Source organism: Callithrix jacchus, chromosome 4 (genome assembly GCF_049354715.1).
Source record: "Callithrix jacchus isolate 240 chromosome 4, calJac240_pri, whole genome shotgun sequence".
NCBI lineage: Eukaryota > Metazoa > Chordata > Mammalia > Primates > Cebidae > Callithrix > Callithrix jacchus.
Genome location: NC_133505.1, coordinates 10,646,163 through 10,666,599, shown reverse-complemented (window position 1 = coordinate 10,666,599; position 20,437 = coordinate 10,646,163). Strand labels below are relative to the sequence as shown.

The 20,437-nt window shown below is 42.8% G+C and overlaps 1 protein-coding gene and 1 long non-coding RNA gene across 7 annotated transcripts in view; one reads left to right on the top strand and one right to left on the bottom strand.

The window, feature by feature from the left end:
- MBOAT1 (membrane bound glycerophospholipid O-acyltransferase 1) overlaps nucleotides 1–20,437 on the bottom strand; it is a 107,783-nt gene that overhangs the window by 22,129 nt on the left and 65,217 nt on the right. For all 6 annotated transcript variants that reach the window (XR_013533662.1, XR_013533663.1, XR_013533664.1 and 3 more), the window contains exons 5-8: nucleotides 12,365–12,420; nucleotides 10,264–10,318; nucleotides 8,141–8,324; nucleotides 5,308–5,500 (exon numbers count right to left, since the gene is read on the bottom strand). Coding sequence is in view for 2 of the 6 variants with exons in the window: in XM_035294799.3 (XP_035150690.2) it covers nucleotides 5,308–5,500; nucleotides 8,141–8,324; nucleotides 10,264–10,318; nucleotides 12,365–12,420 (488 nt within the window). In the remaining 4 variants the exon portion in view is untranslated. The remainder of the gene's footprint in view (nucleotides 1–5,307; nucleotides 5,501–8,140; nucleotides 8,325–10,263; nucleotides 10,319–12,364; nucleotides 12,421–20,437) is intronic.
- LOC103792238 (uncharacterized) overlaps nucleotides 1–20,437 on the top strand; it is a 77,754-nt gene that overhangs the window by 40,909 nt on the left and 16,408 nt on the right. The gene's annotated exons all lie outside the window — the stretch shown is intronic.

Below are 20,437 nucleotides of genomic sequence, written 5' to 3'. Positions count from 1 at the left end.
TTGTGTCTTTCCACTTACTGTCTAAGAAAAAATTAACTAATCAAAATAGTTAAGTCATAGCACTGTGAAATCTTAGATCTGGAGGTCTTAGAGAAATCTTTCTTTTTCTATAAAAGTACGACTCTAGACGGCCTTCTGAAGAGCTGCTCTAAAGAAAAACAACCTGTCCTATGTCTGTCTCATTGATATTTGGCAGAGCTGATGATTTAACACAGCTGATCTTACTCGTGGCTTCACTGTAAGATGATCTGGTTTCTTTCATTAGGAAGTGTGCAAGAGACCGAGTCCTTCAATGTCATTCTCCCCCTGCCAACTGGATGGGAACCCAGTAGAGAAGAAAAAGACAAAGTGGGGTGTGCCTGTAAGAAACGAATGGTTTTCAATGTGTGGGAACCCATTCATGAGTGATAGAGATCAATGACACTAAGGGCCTTGATGTCTGTGTTAATAACTAAAAGCAGAGCCCGGCTGAGCATGACTGGGACCAGCATGGCCGCTTCTAAATCCCTTCTTCCAACTCCAGCCTCATTTCTGGCACATCTGGCTAGACCTAAGAGAAGAGAATAATGATAACTATCGTGGTGTGTGTGTGTGGTTTTTTTTTTTTTTTCAGTGCTTATTATCTTTCCAGAAAACACTTTACAGGCAATTCCTCATTTAATCTTCACAATAGTGTTAAGACAGAAGGTTAAGGATGGGCCCCAGAGGGGCAGCGGGGGAGACTAGACAGGTTTCTACCAGCAGTCAACAGCATACTACATACGTGAGCCTGGGAGAAGAATCAGCTAATTTCTAGAAACCTATTCCCTTGAGCATAAAATGGACATAATAATGGTACCCATTTTAAAGGGCTTTTGAAAGGATTAAACAAAATTAAATATGCATGCAGTGCATAGCTCAGTCCTGGCCCAAGTCCACACTCAAAAAAGTTAGCTGCTAGTATTATCATTATTATGTCACTAAGGGGACTGAGACTAGATGTATTAGGTAAGGCCGAGGTGGGTGGATCACCTGAAGTCAGCAGTTCGAGACCAGCCTGGACAACATCTCTACTAAAAATACAAAAATTAACCAGGCATGGTGGCGGGCACCTATAATTCCAGCTCTTCGGGAGGCTGAGGCAGGAGAATCACTTGAACCCAGGAGATGGAGGTTGCAGTGAGCCGAGATCCCACCATTGTACTCCAGCTGGGCAATAAGAGTACAACTCCATCTCAAAAAAAAAAAAAAAAAAAAAAAAAAAAAGATCACGTAGCTTGTCAACAATCCCAGAATCAATCCTAGAACTCAGTTCCACAACCTGAGCAGGTAAGAGCCACCTTGAAAGAGAAAAATGGTGAAAGGTCCCAAGTGCTGACTCTCAGAACCACCCTGAGCCGACGTCGCACTCCCCACTTCGCCTAGTGATGCACTCCCCGCTTCGCCTAGTGATGCACTCCCCGCTTCGCCTAGTGATAACTCATTTATCCCAGCCTGATTTTTGTCTCAGAGCAGTGACGGGCTCTGTGTTTGCCAGTCCAAAAGTGGTTTTACTTGAACTATACATGGCTTTAACTTACTATTACAGATAAATTAATTTGTACCCCATATGTTGGACTGTCTGGTCCTTAGAAAACAGCCTGGACTCAAGTCTTGCTAAGTGGTACTAGTACTAAGTAGTAGGGGAAACAGCCAGGACTATACACTAAGTCCAAAAGAAACAGTTTGATTATTTGAATATAAACAGTACCTAGAGCTAGGCTAACACACTCAGCTCAGTGGAGATTCATCAAGAGGCCAGCTTTAAGGATTAAATTTATAATCATGTGTAATTAGTATATCAATTATATGTAAATGGTGTTTTAAAGAGAGCTGGAGAAAACAATTATTCGGTTAAGCAGTTTAAATATTCCCTGACACACTATTCATTGCTTCTTTATTCACAAACAAGACAAAGGTTAATTTCGGACCAGCCCATGCAATCTAAATGGTAACAAACTTTAAATTGAGGCCATACGAATTAATGAACTGTTTCTACTGAAGCTACCCAAAAAATATAAAGAAAAGGGAAGCATGGGGGGAGGAGAGAAAGAGCAAAGTCCACAGAGCAAGCTCTCCACAGGAAGGGGTACGTCTACACCGTACGCCACATGTCTAGGGAACTCCCCAAAAGGGTAGAAAGGTGAGGCACCCCCTGTTCCCGTGACACTTCCCAGTCCAGGTCCCGGCTGGCACAGCCTTTCTGGCCTCGGACTTTCCCTATGGAATGGAATGGCCTTTCTTTCCTCCTGAGCTTTTCCTCAGGAGCTCATTTAGTCCAGAAGGCAGCCCTTAAGCCCTGGGATACAGAAAATGGGAGCCAGAGGACAGGAAGAGGGAAGAGAAAGGGAGATGGGTAAGGCAGCAACAGACAGGGGGAATTCAATATATTCTCTCTCGCTCTCTCTCAGTCCCCTACACACACACACTCACTCAGATTAGAGCAAACTAAAACTATTAATTATTTGGCCAGGCACTGTGGCTCATGCCTGTAAACCCAGCATTTTGGGAAGCTGGGGCAGGTGAATCACCTGAGGTCAGGAGTTCCAGACCAGCCTGGTCAACATGGTGAAACCCCATGTCTTTCAAAAATACAAACATTAGCTGGGCATGGCGGTGCCTGCCTGTAATTCCAGCTATTCGGGAGGCTGAGTCAGGAGAATCACTTGAACCCGGGAGGCGGAGGTTGCACTGAGCCCAGACCATGCCATTGCACACCAGCGCAACTGCATCTCAAAAAAAAATTATTTCACATAGAAAAAAAAAAAAGCCCAATGTTTCAAGGAGGGTTCCAACCACAGCAGGTCTAATGCCTACCTGCTAAAGAAGTCATCATTTGTAACTGCAGAAGAAGAAATAAGATAAAAGAAGACTCCATGACCAGTCCATACCCATCCTTTCCTCCTGACTCCTCCCACTCGGACAGCTTGAAGAGTACTGCCTGGTGGCTGTACATGTCTGTGTTCCCAGCCATGCAACAATCTTGCGGTAGAGTCAACATCTTACCTTTCAATTCTCCTAGCACAGAATCCGGTCCTCAACAAAAACCCCTTGAATTACATTGAAAGCGTCCAGAAGCAAAATTTCCCTCATTGCAAATTTTACAAAAGCTCTAAGTCAGATCTCTCCGGCCAAACGTCACATAACTGCAGCACCGGACTGAACTTATGCAGGAACACTGTGGCCCTTAAAAATAATTTGGACTGGAGGAGGAAGGAATGGGGAGTTACCGTTTAATGGGCAGAGTTTCTATTTGGGTGATGAAAAAGATCTCTGAAGCTAAGACAGTAGTGATGGTGGCACAGTATTGCGAATGAACTTAATGCCACTCAAGTGCACCCTCAAAAATAGTTAAAATGGTAAATTGTATATGTATCTTGCCATAATGAAATTTTTTTTAAAGACAGAGTCTTGCTTCCCCACCTAGGCTGGAGTTCAGGGGCACAATCTCGGCTCACTGCAACCTCTATCTCCCCGATTCAAGGGGTTCTTGTGCCTCAGCCTCCTGAGTAGCTGGGATTACAGTAGTGGGGACTATCCCAGTCATTTTTTGTGTTTTTAGTACACAAAAACATGTACTTTTTGCCATGTTGGGCAGGCTGGTCTTGAACTCCTGGTTTTGCCATGTTGGGCAGGCTGGTCTTGAACTACTGGCCTCAAGTGATTTGCCTGCCTCAGCCTCCCACAGTGTTGGGATTATAGTCATGAGCCATTATATCTAGTCAAAAAAATAATTTTTTTTTTGAGACAGAGTCTAGTTCTGTCACCCAGGCTGGAGTGCAGTGGGGCAATCTCGGCTCACTGCAACCTTTACATCCCAGGTTCAAGTGATTCTCCTGCCTCAGCCTCCCAAGTAGCTGGAATTACAGCCGCCGGCCACCATGCCCAGCTAATTTTTGTATTTTTAATAGAGACAGATTTCACCATGTTGGTCAGGCTGGTCTCAAACTTCTGACCTCATGATCCACCCACCTGGGCCTCCCAAAGTGCTGGGATTACAGGTGTGAGCCACCATGCAGGCAATCACTTTTTTTCAAAAGTAATTTGGTACCTGCAAACTTTAATTGAAACTTTAACCTTGAAGCATGAACTGAGAAAGAAGAGGAACTCAAGCCATTAAGTGCCATTCCCTCATCCGTGGGATGTGGGCTGAACACTTGGACACCAAGTTTAATAATCTAATAATCCAAGTCACTGCTCTCTGACACCAAGTGCAGGTCATTTGCAGCTAAGATGCCCAAATCCTATTCCTAAAAGGGTTCCGGTGTGACAGATAGGGCTTCCATGCTTTTCAACACCCTTTCCCAGTCTCTACGGACACAGACGGGTTTACAGCTCATGTTAGCAATGCTTTATGCAACAGCAGTCTAAAATTGTTTGAAAGGAAAGAGATAAAAGCCTAACATGAACCAAGTTATCCCACAGGGGGGAAAAAAAGGTGTGATAAAACCAAATGAAGTTGAACTTTCTACCTAAAAAAATAAAAAAATCAGGCTGGGCGCAGAGGCTCATGCCTGTAATCCCAGCACTTTGGGAGGCCAAGGCGGGTGGATCATGAGGTCAAGAGATCGAGACCATCCTGGTCAACAAGGTGAAACCCCGTCTCTACTAAAAATACAAAAAATTAGCTGGGCATGGTGGTGCGTGCCTGTAGTCCCAGCTACTCGGGAGGCTGAGGCAGGAGAATTGCCTGAACCCCGGAGGCGGAGGTTGCGGTGAGCCGAGATCGCGCCATTGCACTCCAGCCTGAGTAACAAGAGTGAAACTCCGTCTCAAGAAACAAACAAACAACAACAAAAAAAACCCAGCACTTGAAGTCAGCTTCTTTCTAAGACATAAAAACCTAACTACCAGTTCCTTAAACAAGTATAACCTAAATTACCATGTGTGCCAGTAAAATTAATTCAGGGGCCATCCTATATTACATAAACCCCAGAAAAATTGCAAGAAAGCCAGATCATTCCAGAATTTCCCCTCAATGTCCCATTGCTTTACATGGCTGGCTTTGACTGGTAGAAGGAGAAGCTTCCAAGTTTTGACATCTGTTAATAACATTGGGTTTGAACAATAGCCAGGATGTGTTTCTCCTTATCGTGGAGAACTGAGTTCATCCGGGGCCCGAGAGAGGAGTGCTATGCTGGAATGTTAAAAGTGACCCTGGCTCAACTGCCTCCCATTACGTGTTGAGCTTTTTTGATCAGGTGATCTAAAATGTTCTGGCTAAGCCATCTGAGGAGCAGCATTTTTCCCTCATTCATTTAGGGCTGCTCCACACTCCATGAAACTTACCTAACGTCCATGCAAAGTAATACTTGGGCTTTGAGGCTTGCATGACAACATATAAGTAGCAGAGCTGAGCCGGAAAGCCCGCTTTGTGGATAAACCAGTCATCAACAAGGCAGGTGACAGGAAAGGTCTTCGTGAGCGTCAGAAACAAAAGGAGAGACACCAAGGTGATGCATAACTTGTGTATCACAGCTCCCTGGAATGGGAAATAGGGAAAAATCAGTGTCACCATTCAGAAGCTCAGGTATGAGGAAAACTTTGCGTTGGCAAAGGCACGTTAAGGACCACACCGCTCCAACAGCTGGCTGGCATTATTTCCTAGAAGGAGGGCAGCAGGCGTCCTTTCTCATGACACACATCTGACAATGGAGCTTAGGTGCTGTGTTTAGATACAGAACATGCCTCTGACACTTGAGGGTTAGATTGGAAGAAAACCCCCATCAGCATATTCAGTCAACAAAATGTAAGTACTTTCATTATGCAAAACACAAGAGAAATAAATAACATGGTGGCAAGTTTCCATTAAAAAAAAAAAAAGAAAGAAAAAAGAAAAACATTTGCACATTTACGTTCCATTCCTATGACCAGCAGAGCCCAGGAAACAGGCTTGAGTCACCAGTAGGGAAGATAGAGGCTCAGGTGTGAAGGATTCTGTGCAACTGATTGAATACCTGGGCCAGGACATGGACAGGTAATGGAGAGCTTCAGAAAGCCCCCCAGGATGGTTTAGATGTAGTCTACTCTGGGTTAATTACGTGCTGGCTTTTTAAATTCCTCTGGACAGAGTGATTTCACCCAGTTTCCCTGACATTTCAGCAAACGTCCTTCAACATTCGACTGAACTGTAGTCTCCCACTTTATTTAAGAAAAAAAAAACAAAAAAAAGACTTCCATTGGTAATATGGGCATAGCAATAGCACCTCCCTCAGAGGGCACCTTGGGGTGTAAGTGAATGAGTGTTTACAAGGTCCTGTGAATAGTGCCTGGATCCCAGTTAAGTGCTTAGCATGCTCAGCCACAATTACAGCTCTACCACTGACAGGCACCAGCTCACGGACCCCAGGCCCTTTCCTAGCAGTACCTCTTGATGCAGACATTCCTCACCACCTCACCTTATCCGTGCACAAATATGCAAGAGTTTCCTTGCAGAAAGACTCTCTGATGCCATTTCTGTATAAATAAAAGCACGTGAAGCGTGAAAACACTAAGGTGACAGATACAGTCTAGAAATGCGGTAACTTTGGTGTCTCGCAGCCATGGTGACCTCACCCCTAGATCCTTTCAGTAAAGTGGACGAACTTGACGAACCAGACCAACCATAAAGTGCTGAGAACCTAACTATGTCAAATATGCCCCAGAAACTGGGGCAGGAGGGTCGCTTGAACCCAGGAGGCAGAGGGTGCAGTGAGCCAAGACACGCCACTGCACTCCAGCCTGGGCGACAGAGTGAGACTCCTTCTCAAAAAAAAAATTTAATTAAAAAAAATCAAAACTAAAAAAAAAAAATCTAAAACCTCATACCTAATTAATAAATCACTTAAGTTTTCAAACACTTAACTCCTATTTTTTTGCCAAGACTTCAGCACTTTCAAAATATTTAACTCCAATTATCCTCATTTCCTTCCTTTTCCAATTTTCACCACTCCTTTCATTAATTACAAATGTCCCTTAAATATAGGATATTTGAGCGGAATAAATTTAGCATATTTGTAATGAGTTATCCTAATATTGACTAATTTGGGATTGATAAAATTTGGGGCCGGGCATGGTGGCTCATGCCTGTAATCCCAGCACTTTGGGAGGTCCGGGCAGGTGGATCATGAGGTCAGGAGTTCAAGTCCAGCCTGGCCAAGATGGTGAAACCCCATCTCTACTAAAAATACAAAAACCAGCCAGGCATGGTGGCAGGTGCCTGTAGTCTCAGCTACTTGGGAGGCTGAGGCAGGAAAATCACTTGAACCCGGGAGGCAGAGGTTACAGTGAACTGAGATCTTGCCACTGCACTCCAGCCTGAGTGACAGAGCGAGATTCCATCTCAACAAATAAAAATTAAAATTAAATTAAAAAATAAAATAAAATACAATTTAATATATTATTTCAAAACGTCTTCTCTCAAGGACAGTAGAAGCAAGCTTTGGGCATGCAGTGTAAAAGTGGTTTCCTTTGCAGTCAGTGGGCTCTACAAGACAAGCACATCCATTCCAGTTCTGTGTCCCCCCGCCTATTATGACGTATCGTCTTTTGGCTATACTTGAATTTCAACTCACAAAAGCAAAACATCCATAGCATTCAAAAGTGTTAACTCCACAGCGCTGGGTATATTGTGTGCACTAAATATTGACTGATGAACTGATTGCTTTCATTTTGATAGCCAATGAGCTTCTCAGTAAAGTAAACACCCATTGCTCCAACACAGAACTGCGGCAAATAAGGAACTATCCCTGTATTTTAAATAAATGAGAACAAAGGCCGAGGCGGGTGGATCACGAGGTCAAGAGATCGAGACCATCCTGGTCAACAAGGTGAAACCCCGTCTCTACTAAAAATATAAAAAACTTAGCTGGGCATGGTGGCGCGTGCCTGTAATCCCAGCTACTCAGGAGGCTGAGGCAGGAGAATTGCCTGAACCCGGGAGGCGGAGGTTGCGGTGAGCCCAGATAGCGCCATTGCACTCCAGCCTGGGTAACAAGAGCGAAACTCTGTCTCAAAAAAAAAAAAAAAATGAGAATGACAAGTTATTGGCCAAGCTTTCTGGTAAACTGTTTGGCTTTTTAATTAGAACCATTATTAGACAGAGTCAACCCTGGCAGCAAAACCGTATTCTCTAAAAACTTACTGTGGGAGAAGGTTCTGGCAAGCTGTGGAAACCTTTTTGCTTCCAGTTCACTTCTAGCAACTTCATGTGTATATGCTTCCCCTCGATGAAGGCTACGTAGTCCTTGAAATTGTTACAAGGACCAGCTATGACACTCATGAAATTGAGAAGGTAACTCAAGTATTCCAAAAAAGAGGGTTTCACTCTGTGAAAATACATAAATTGAAAAGGCTTCAGTCTTTGCTTTTTCTTCAGAATCTGTAAATAACCAAACACAAATGTTACCTCTGTAGATTGTGATACATGACATGACCTTTTCTCATTTTGTTTCTGTAAAGTCAGCCTAGGAGAAATCTTGGAAAGGAAAGGTTGAGGAAGCAGGTGGCTCACTGCAGGGGCAGAGCTCCATGCCGCCCTCTGCTGGCCATGTGCGGCTGTAGCCACTTAGTGCAAGTACAACTCAGGCTGGGAAATGTCCTTTTCTCATCGACCCTCCCTGTCTTCAGGACAAAAGGAAGGCGATAAACATAAAGCAGGGTGGAACCTGACCTAATGTTAGCTGATCAAGATGCTTCCCAATGGGAAAAGTCCCTCCCAATTGCCAACATAAATACAAAGCAAATGACGGGTGGAACCAGTTTCCGCTGGAAGAGGCCACACAGAAGAACCTCAGTCGCAGCCTGTTGTCTGCTTTGGCAACCAGAGCTGAGTTCCTGAGCAACAATCCAGGGTAATAGCAGAAACATGTCTGTAGAGAACAGTTCTGTGTAGTGCTTTTATGGCATTTTGGAAGGCCTGTTCTAGCAAAATAGAATCAAGGCTCCCTGACTGCCATGCTAACCAGTCACTGGAATCATCCCCTAGAGCTGGGTTAGGGTTAGGGTAAGGCTCAGACTGGTATTGGTCTGTGTCCTGTTAGGAACCGGGCCACACGGCAGGAGGTGAGCAGCCCGCGTGTGAACAAACAAAGCTTCATCTGTATTGACAGCCAGGCCCCATCACTCACATTATTACCACCTGAGCTCCACCTCCTGGCAGGTCAGCAGTGGCCCTGGATTCCCAGAGGAGCGCAAACCCTACTGTGAACTGCATACAAGAGGGATCTAGGTTGTGCGCTCCTCATGAGCATCCTGAAGATCTGTCTCTGTCACTGCTGCCCATCACCCCCAGATGGGACCATGTAGTTGCAGAAAAACAAGCTCAGAGCTCCCACCATTCTACATCATAGTGAGTTGTATAATTGTTTTATTATATATTACAATGTGATAATAATATAAAGTGCACAATAAATGTAAGGCACTGCTGAAACCATCCCCCCCACCACCCACAATCCTGAAGCAGTGGAAAATTTGTCTTCCACTAAACTGGTCCCAAACAGGTTGGGGACTGCTGCCCTATCTCATTTGCACCTCCGTTGTGCTTAGCAAAGAGCTGATTCATTAGAATCTTTCAATAGTGCTCCACTGCTTTCAAGTCCTAATTCCTTAAGGCAAGACTGAAGAACTCAATCTCCTCTACCACCTGGGACCATCCTCACTTATGCCAGTTGTCCCTGATTCTGTGCAGCAGGACCACCACCACCACCACGGCTGCACCCGATGTGCTACTCCACACGCCATCTGTACTCTCAGATCAAAGTTATTCCCCTCCCACTTCCTCTCCTCCACTCCCCCTTCCTGCTGAACATGAACACTGGCAAAGCCACCTGCAGCCCTCGTCCTGTGTTTAACTCAGCTATGCTCACTCTCCTGCCCGACTTCCTATCTCTTTTCACAATGGCATTTAATCACAATGACATTGACCATTCACTATTCTTAAGGACCCCCAAGACACATGCCCAGTAAAAATACTTCTGGAGTAAACATAGCAGCCCCAGGAAAGGAGAACCTTGCAGAGGTACAGTTCTATTTACTCTGTGACCTAACAATTCTACTTCTGAGAATCTATCCTACATTCCTACCCTAACACATTTAAAAATGACCTAGTACAAGGTTATTCACCACTTAATTATTTGTAAAAGCCAAACACTGGTAAACAATGCAAATGTTCATCAATAGCAGATTCACAAAATACATATTATATGCATATAGCAGAATTAATGTGCAGATATTGTTTAAATAAACACATTGTTAAACTTCACTCACTTGATAGCAAGTTGATGTTGTTCAGCAGAAAGGTCTTCAGCTCTTCGACCTAATCCTGTGAAAAAGAAAACAATTTAGAAATAAAGTGTTTGAAGTGAATTAGATAACAAATTCTAAAAGGGTCTCATCAAAGTCATTTGAACCAGGTAATCTCTGTTTGCTTCATAAATCATAAAGAGTTCCTCTTTTTCATTTTTAAAAATGCCCTGGACCAAAAGAGCTACCCATAAGTACATGTGTGAGAAGCAGACTCTCTGTAGGTTCACATGGGGAGGGAAGGATTCAAAGGTTCCTCCTACTTAATCTGCACAATATGACATGCACCCAGGGAACCCTCCCCATCTGCTGCAGCTGGGGGTTCCTTGCCACTTTGTATCTCTCTTCTCTGATACATCAGAGAGATCATCTTGCCTTGCACAGGCTACCCCGGCTTAAACACTTCCCTGGCTGTGCTTGGTGCAGACACCTGGTACAAGCTGACAGCCTGGTTGTGGGACATAGTGGAAAAAGAAATGGGAGACGTTCTTCTTTTAAAAAAAAATCGGGGAAATGTAAATGCAATCTAGAGTGTGGGAAAATTACAAAGGAATTATCAGAGTTTTCTTCTTTTTATCATTCGTCTGTAGCAGAAAAACTCCCATCCACAAATCACATCCATGTTTCTGTGAAATTTACACATTAACTAAGCTTCAAAGACACTGAAGTAATATCTTAAAAGCAATATGTCAACTCTAAAAGTGTATATTCAGCTGAGGCTGAGTACAGTCACCAACCAGGAAGGCAATTCGAAACCATGCCTAAGAGGAGGCAGAGTATTTCTGGAATTCACTTGTTCCTCCCACACACCAGAAAAAAAAGAAAAAGGCAAGTAAACATTTTGCTGCATTTAAGGCATGTTCCAGAAAATATGGTAAACTGAGAATGCTTTAAAAAGTAAATGTAGGCAACAAGGCTGCTTACAAAGAAAAAAGAAGCCGAGTTTTTAAAAGGGTATTTTTATAAGATCTCATCAAATAGTAATCTCTGGCACTCCTAGAAATTAAACTCATTTTAGCTATCGACTTTGGTTGGGAATGTCTATAACCACTACCAAGGGGACTTTCCAGTTATAAACAGAGTGACCAGCTCACCCTGGTTTACTCAGGACTGTGATTCTGGCACTGAAAGTCACATCTCGTGAAACCTCTCAGAACTGGGCAAACCAGGACGGTTGGTACCCTAGAAAGACTCCATCCTTGGTATGAAACTACTCGGTTCTCTATAGAATGACTGAATCACCAAGTATGAACTAGGGATACACTGGGTCAAATGAAATTAAATCAGTTCACAAGCTTTAAGTGAAAACAAGAAAACTAGCTATCAGAGATAAATTTCAGCCTGTCAACATATAAAGAAATGTCAACAGTCAAGAAGTGCTTGTTGGAGCAGCAAAAATCCACAGAATATACTTTTACTAATTGACCTGGCATCTCTAAAGCCCACATTGAAATCTTCCGCCCAGCTGAAATAATCTTCCTCCCTTCCTTAGAACCCAGTTTGAACAATGTAAATCACACCTTCTGGCCAATTTTTAGTTAGTGCCTGAGTGAAGAAAATGTTCAGTTTTATACAAACAGAAGATTCTTCACTTTCCCAGTTTTTTATAGGGAATTATCATTGATAGTTTTCCAAGCCAAAAAAAAAACCAACCTAGCATTTAAAAATGATTAACCAGCCAATACTATTTAATCTTTCATTACCTTGTGAGCTTCTCAGAGATCAAACCAAAGCAAACAGGATGGTGTTTCTTTTTAAAAGAATTTAAAACAAAGGGCACAGAGTGTCACAAATTAATTTAAATTGAAAACACTGCAAAGATAAACAAAAAACACAGAGTTCTCAGTACAAATATGTCAGCAAATTTAGACTGCTGACTCCACAGGAACACAGTGAATAATGGCTGGAAAAAGTGAAAGGCTATGACTGACGAGGCTCGGAAATTTTGAACAAGACAAAGCAAGTTCCCAGCATCTGTGTAAACTTTGGACTGTGCACACAGTATAAACTGAGCTGTGCAGGTCAGGCTCATCCTGAGAACCAGAAGGAGGGCTGCTGTTCTCACCATCGTGAACTTGGAATGCCAAGGTTGTGATCTTCTGGGTGACAATCATCAGAGGCCTGGAAGAAAGACAGAAAATAATCAAGATTGGCAAGAAGGCTGTGGATGTGGTCCGGCTGTGCCCCACCCAAATCTCATCTCGAATTGTAGTTCCCATAATCCCCACATGTCGTGGGAAGGACCCAGTGGGAGGTCACTGAATCAGAGACAGCTACCTCCAGGCTGCTCCTGTGATAGTGAGTGAGTTCTCACAAGATCTGATGGTTTTATAAGGGGCTCCCCGCTCCCGCTTCACTCCGCACTTCTCCTTCCTGTGGCCATGTGAAGAAACCATGTTTGCTTCCCCTCCACCATGACTGTAGGTTTCCCGAGTCCTCCCCAGCCATGAGGGGCTGTGAGTCAAGTAAACCTCTTTCCTTCATAAATTACCCAGTCTTGGTATATCTTTACGAGCAGTGTGAGAGCAGACTAATACAGCCATTGGAAAGAAACTTTTATTCTGTTTCTCCGGATGGTGGTTTTTTCATCTCAAAGTTCATTAAATAAAATGCAATCATAATGAATTCTAAAGAACCCACTTTTCTTTCCCTTTGAAATCACTTTACACAGGTAGATCCAACAACACTGAGTAACAAGCTCCTGCTAGACTCTCTTATGCTATTACTGGGTGTGGCCTCTGGACCAGCACCACCAGCATGTGCAGCAGCTGGTTAGAAAGGCAGACTCCATTCCAGACCTAGAAAATGAGAATCTGTATTTTTTTTCACTCTGTTGCCCAGGTTGAAGTGCAGTGGCATAAACATGGCCCACCGTAGCTTCAACCTCCTGGGCTCGAGTGGTCCTCTGACCTCAGCCTCTCAAGTAGTTGGGACTACAGGTGTGTAGCACCACTGCCGGCTCATTTTTGCACTTTTTGTAGAGACTGGGTCTTACTGTGTTGCCCAGGCTGGTCTCGAACACAAGCTCACGTGATCCTCCCACACCAGCCTGCCAAAGTGCTGGGATTATAGGCATGAGCAACCACATCCACCTGAGAACCTGCATTTTAACAAGAATGTCAGGAAATTCATTCTTTAAAATGTGAGAAGAGCTGTTTTCGGAGATACCTAATCCAGTGCCCTGATTCCAGCTGGATAGACAGATACATGGGCCCCTTCATCTAAAAATGCTCTACTATGCTTTGTCCTACAAAAGTCAATTCTTCCATGCAAATGAAGTAGAAGATACATTTGTAAAATGCAGCTGCCTGTAAATAAACCATTTATTGACCAACAATAATGCAAACTTTAATTTGGAAAAAGCCATCAAATAAAAATTTGCCTGAAAAGTGGCACCTGTGTCAACAAGGCTGCCAAGATATCTTAATGAGGAGAAGAAACGTCTTTTTAACAAATGGTATCGGGACAAGGAGATGTACATGAGAAATAATGCAACCTAAATCTAAGAGCTAAAACAACAGAACCCTTAGAAGAAAACACAGATATAAATCTTTGTGATCTCAGGTTAGGCACTGGTTTCCAAATGCACAAGCAATAAAAGAAAAAATCAATTAAATGAATATCATTAGAATTTAAAGGATGCATTACCACCCACGAAAGTGAAAAAGATGTTTCACAGAATGCAAAAAAATATTTGCAAACCATGTATCTGATAAGGGACTTTACTTGACTATATACAAACTCTTACAACTCAATAATACAAAGCACTTTTAGGCCACATCTGATGTCAAAGACACTCACCTGCTTCTCTGTGAATCTACTTTCTTGTCTCATTCCTCTCATCCTAATTCCCATTTTCCATCTCTTGAAAATAATGAGGATACATTTTAAACTATGAATATATGCAAAGAAGATAAACTATTTTAAAGAAAGTGCCAACAAATATCCACTATTTACCAAATTTAGATCTTAATCTTACCACTATTACCCACATTTATATCTTATTTGCAATATCTTTATATCTTAAAGCCCAATGGCCAGTATCCATTGTCTGAAACAAGATTGCTAATGCTGTACATGAGACTGAGAGAGGGGAAGAGAGCTTGGCTGTGGAAGAGAAGAAGGAAGGGCATCTGCTCTCCCAGATCTGGTGAAGCAAGTATAGGAAGATGTACTCACAGATGACACCTACTTACACCATGCTCTTTTATATGGAAAACAAAATTGCTCTCGCAGAAGCATGAGGTTTTGGTCCTAGTAATCAGGGCTACATTAAAGGTTCTTCTAAGGCCAGATTGTGGCTCACCCTCCTGACAACAAGACCTCTGACCCATAACACCTAACAGATGACGAGGGCTAGTTTTCTAGAAAGAGATTCACTCTAAGCATCACATTCAAGGTCGTCTGCAAACAGCTTTCAAAGCACAAGAATTTTCTTTCCAGAGCCCTCACACTGAGACCATGCCTCCGTCGGGCTGCTCCCAGCCAAGGAGTGCGTAACAGCAGGGAGACTTAGGCAGGCCTCTCCCTACAAACTGTGATCCTCATCTGTCCGAGAATTTTAGCTCACTCAAGGACTCTACTGAATCTGCCAAAAGTCTCTTAGAACAGCACTTCAATCTAAGACCTCTCTTCCTTCCTTCCCTCCCTTTTTCCTTCTTAGGTGTCGAACCTGCATTTCAATCTGTTTAGCTACTTCCCTCTCCAATTTCCCTAACATGCATTTCACCAAACAAATCTCTTACATGCCTGTTTCCATCTCAGCACCTGCTTTTCAGAGAACCCAGACTAATATAATACATAGTACTAAATAGCTAGAGCAAAGTCAATAAATACTAATTATTCCATATAAACTCTGTACCATTGGGTCTATGCAAAAGCCATAATGTCATCCCTCAGAAAAGATGCACTGTTTTAGGAAAAAAAAAAAAAAAATTAGAAGCTATGGGTCAAATTGTCACACATCATCTAGACCACACTTTCAACAATACATTGCTTCTGTTTTAAATATCTAAAGAAGTTAATTTAAATATTTAAATTTAACCATTTAAATAAAAAGAAACAACTCACATATGATGAGTTTATAAAACACGATGAACTAGTAACTTGTAAAAATGCTGCTCTAAAGGCAACTCGAAGGCAAAGGAGTTCAGAATCTTCCTACATACTTACTTTTGTACAGTGCAAGGAATAGCACCAGACTGTCTTTCTCAAGGCAAGTGCTCTCTGAACGCTTTTTAATTGGAGAATTTATCTGAATGTACGGACAGATCGGATATGAAAATTTACTTTGCCCAACTTACTAAGACTCAAGAATCAAATTCTTAGAGTTGCTGACTTAAGATTAAACTTAAGTATCATCCGTGTTAATCAAATCATAAAACAATCCAGAACGCATTTATTGGTTTACATTGGAATTCATGTTCTTTTTTTTTTCTGCAAAAAAATACAAAACTCAGTACACAGGAGAGCATACTATAAGCATAGAAGGACAAAAGAGGGAGGAGATCTATACACAGCTCCTTGACGCAGCTCAACAGTTTCCTTAGGATTATGACGCTGCTGAACATGAGCTTCACTCAGATTTTTGCCTCTCCAATCTTGGATTTAAACACGCTTGTCAATTGTAGGACAGAATCCTGCACAGATGAAGTACGGCTGTTTTCCTTTTGTCCTATAAGTCTTTTTCATGACTAAAAACAGCCAAAGACCTGAGGTTGGGAGTTCAAGACCAACCTGACCAACACGGAGAAACCCCATCTCTACTAAAAATACAAAATTAGCCAGGCGTGGTGGTGCATGCCTACAATCCCAGCGACTCAGGAGGCTGAGGCAGGAGAACTGCTTCAACCTGGGAGGTGGAGGTTGCGGAGAACTGAGATCATGCCATTGTACTCCAGCCTGGGCAACAAGAGCAAAACTGTCTCAAAAGAAAAAAGCCAAAGCAAATTTTGTTTCTTCTTGAAACTAAGATCATTACTTAAGACTAGACAATGAAATAGAATAGGAAAAATTCAGAGAAAAGTAGCTGAAGACATGCTCGAAGTAAAAAGAAAGAATAATGCCAGCACTCTGATACAGACTCTAGGCAATTCACCAGATTGTCTAGTACTGAATAGCTAGAGACAAGTCAATAAATCCTTTGCTCTACAAAGTATTTCTGGTGAAAGTTCGCCACATTCACCATAATGAATGTGGTGCCCATTCATTCATTCCCAACACCAACTCCTAACCAAAAATAAAACATGAAACAAAATCTTAGATTTGAGCAATATTTCAATAAAACCTGCCTATTTTACCTTAATCTTTGGACCTAAAGTGGTAATGTTCTGATGTCCCAGTAAAGCCAGGATGGGACGATGAAATAACACAGCCATCGGTTACTGGGGTCAGAAGAGGCAACCAATCACACACTCGCTGGCCAGCATGAAGATGAACTTATGTTCAAGCCTCTGATTCTCCCAATGGGTAATTTTAGAACCAAAAGGCTCTACTTCATATCTTTATTACTTCCTTTGCTTATAATAAAGATCTACTTGTGGTCCTTGGATAGTAGAAAAGCAGGAAGTCAGGAAAGCAAGTTTGGCAGGGTGAGAGGATGCAGGTTCAACAAAGTTGCCACTCGACAGCAACCTAGACCAATACTGCCATAGTGCACAACCTCAGTGGGTGCCGAGATACAATGTAACTTGTACGACCTACAGCTCAGACTCAGGAGCAACAGACAGAGAAAGCTCAAGCAGTACTTCCTCACCCCCTGTTGCTTCTGCCTCTCCTGCACCCTCTCCGCACTCCCTGAATTACTGCAGAGGAGGAGGATGACATTACAGCTTCAGTGGAATGCTAAGCACAAAGGGAGAAAATAAGCAACTCCAAAAGTGGCAGCGACAGAAGCACATAGTCCTACCAGGCTTCCTAGGAATGCAACTAAAGGCAGAGATCACGAGCCTCTTGACTCGTTTCAAGAGTTCATTGGTATCTATTCAGAACCATCGAGGAGTCAATGAGAGTAAAAAGGCTTTTACTCTTTTCATTTCTTCAAAAATTTAACTTCTGTATTTTGGCTCTCAACAACAGAATCACCAATTCTCTCTCTGAACAAGAACCCGTAGAATATACTTGGCATAACTTATGTCTGCAGAATTAAATTCCAAGTGACTGTGCTAGTTATTGAAAAGCTGGCAGCAGCACGAAAGAGAAACATGAAAAAAATCTTGAAATTTCTTTGCAAATATCTTCTTGCCCTATTATAGAACCCAATTATTTGAACATCCTGGGCTGGTCAGATGGAGTGACCAGGATGTCGTAAATCAACAGAGGAAAACACTGTCCATGGAACAACAGGACAGTCACCATCACTAGCAAGAGGTTCAGGTGAGTAGCATTCCTGCCACACCCCGTTAAGGCCACAGGGAACACAAATGGCAGTTCTTCCAATTCTGTTAGCTTCATTGCACCACCATCTTTTAACATACATGCAAACATATTTAAGTAAAATTCCCGGAGTTTCCCCATTATGGTAATATAAAAAAGTAGAATGAATATTAAAATCACCAATACTGTTTTTGCATTTTCAGTATTTCCTTTCACTCTTCTTCTATACATGTCCACATTAAAAAGAAAAATGCAATATTGGGACACGTCTTTGTCTTGCGGTTTTTAGAGTCCTTGAAAACATCATTTTCAATGGAGACATATTACCACCATAATTTAATCATTCCTCTTTTAGACCATTTAGGATGCATCTGCTTTTATCATTATCGACAACAGCTGAACATCTTTAGGAATAAATTTGATTTCCTTATGGTAATTTAACTCCTCGGAATTTATCCCATCATGGGATATGAACTTAAAAATTAAAAAAAACTCCTGCTTGAAACTGATGGTGAAACTGCCTTCCAGAAGAGTTATGCCAACTTATACTCCCACTAGCAGTACATAAGAGTTCTCATTTCACAGTGTTTCCAACAGCATGTGGGCAAATCAACCCGCCATCGTGATGGGAGCGCAATTATCTGCCTGAATCTGGCCGACCACTGCAAAAGGAAATCAGAATGCTTGCTGGGGCCCTCCAAAGAAAACTCGATTTGCACCCTTCTGTGAGCAAAAAGGAAGAATCAGTTTGCTATCACAAACCTAAAAGGAACCAAGTACCAGCTGTATTACAAGCAATCATTGAGCTTCCCCCAGGAGAATAGGAAATATTCCAGCGCTTTGAACAGCCCACATTCACAGAGAAAACATAAAGGACATTCGCCACCACATGTATTAGCAGCACCAATAAAAGCGTATCTTGTTTTCCTCACCATCAGTTGCAGTCCAGTCCATGGAAACTTGATTACTCTTAGAACGATAAATGCAATTTCAAGTCCCAGAATAATCTAAAGTACAAGTTTATATGCTGAGATTACAAGTGTGAGCCACTACGCCCCACCCTATGTGACCTCATCTTATCTTAACTAATTGCATCTGCAAAGACTATTTCCAAATAAGGACACACTCTTTTGGAGGACACTATTCAACCTAGTATGCAACAATACACTCACATTTAAAATTTTTTTTTGAGACAGGGTCTTGCTCTGTTACAGCCCAGGTAGAGTATGATGGCATTATCACAGCTCACTGCAGCCCTGACCTCCTGGGCTCAAGCAATCCTTCCACCTCAGCCTCCTGAATAGCTGGGATGATAGGCATACACCACCAGGCCCAGCTGAGTTTTTAATTTTTTTTGAAGAGATGGGGTCTCACTATGTTGCCCAGGCTGGTCTCAAACTCTTGGACTCAAGTGATCCTCCCACCTCAGCTTCCCAAAATGCTAGGATTACAAGCACGAGCTACCATGCCCAGCCTTAACTTTCTATACAAACTTAAAATATGTAACTACACATTCATTCTGCAGTCTTCGCTCACTTCGGTTTCCTATCGCTGTGCCTAGTATACACGGGGCTCCCCAATCACTGCCTGCTGAATAGTGAACTAATGAGCTTTGACACAGGACCGAAGCCTTTCCTTGGAGCACAGATCCGCTGAAGGACGGCATCTCTCACAAACCCCAGCCACTGTCTCCAGGGTAATTCCCTCTAGCACAGACTGAGAAGGTAAGAGAAAATAAAGATGCCTGCAAAGCCATCTGATTGAAAATGGCTTCATGTTTATACTTCCTTCCCCCAACCCCCAATCCTTTCAGCATTCTCACCCACATTTAATTCAATGGCGGTTATTTGTAATAAACTAAATTTGTCTTGGTGGCTTTCCAAGGGACCCAAACTAGATTTAGCGAAATTATCATGTCTCCTTTCGCATTCATGTATAATTCGCTGACACAGAAGTGGTGATGGTTAATTCTGCCTGTCAACCTGACTAGGCTCAGCATTGCTCAGACAGCTGGTACAACATTTCTCGGTGTGTCTGTGAGTGTTTCCAAAAGACATCAGCATTTGAATCTGTGGACTGAGGAAGGAAGATCCACCCTCGCCAGCGTGGAAGACCATCATCCAGTCCTTAGAGGGCCAGAACTGAAAGGCGAAGGAAGGACTCATTCTCTTTCTCCCTGAGCTGGGGCATCTTCTCCTGCCCTTAGATATCGGAGGTCCCGGTTCTCAGGCCTTTGGACTCTGGGACTTACTCCCCTAGTTCTCAGGCCGTCAGCCTCAGACTGAATCACGCCACCAGCTTTTCTGGATCTCTAGCTCACAGGTGGCATATGGTGGGACGTCTTGGGCTCCATAATCACATGAGCCAATTCCCATAATAAATCCCCACAGAAATATCTTATTGGTTCTGTTTCTCTCAAGAATCCTGATACTGATACATAAATACAATTGGAATAAACAAGTGTGGGAAAAAACACATATAACACTAGCTAAGCATACGGCACAACGGATTAGGAAGGTATCTGTGGCCGCCAGCTACACACACTCTCTGCATCAGGGACAAGGTATGACTGACAGGCAACGGTAGCACCAGCCCTTGAGAGCCAGGCAAGAAACCTCCTGCTACACGAGGTCGGAATGCATGGCTCTGGGGTGCAGGCGGTAGGAAGAGGGCGGGGAAGGCAACGAGGGAAGCTTTTTTAAGGCAAGTGATCTTTGAGCTGCGTTTTAGAAAATGGAGTAAGAGATTTCCAGTTGAAAAAGAC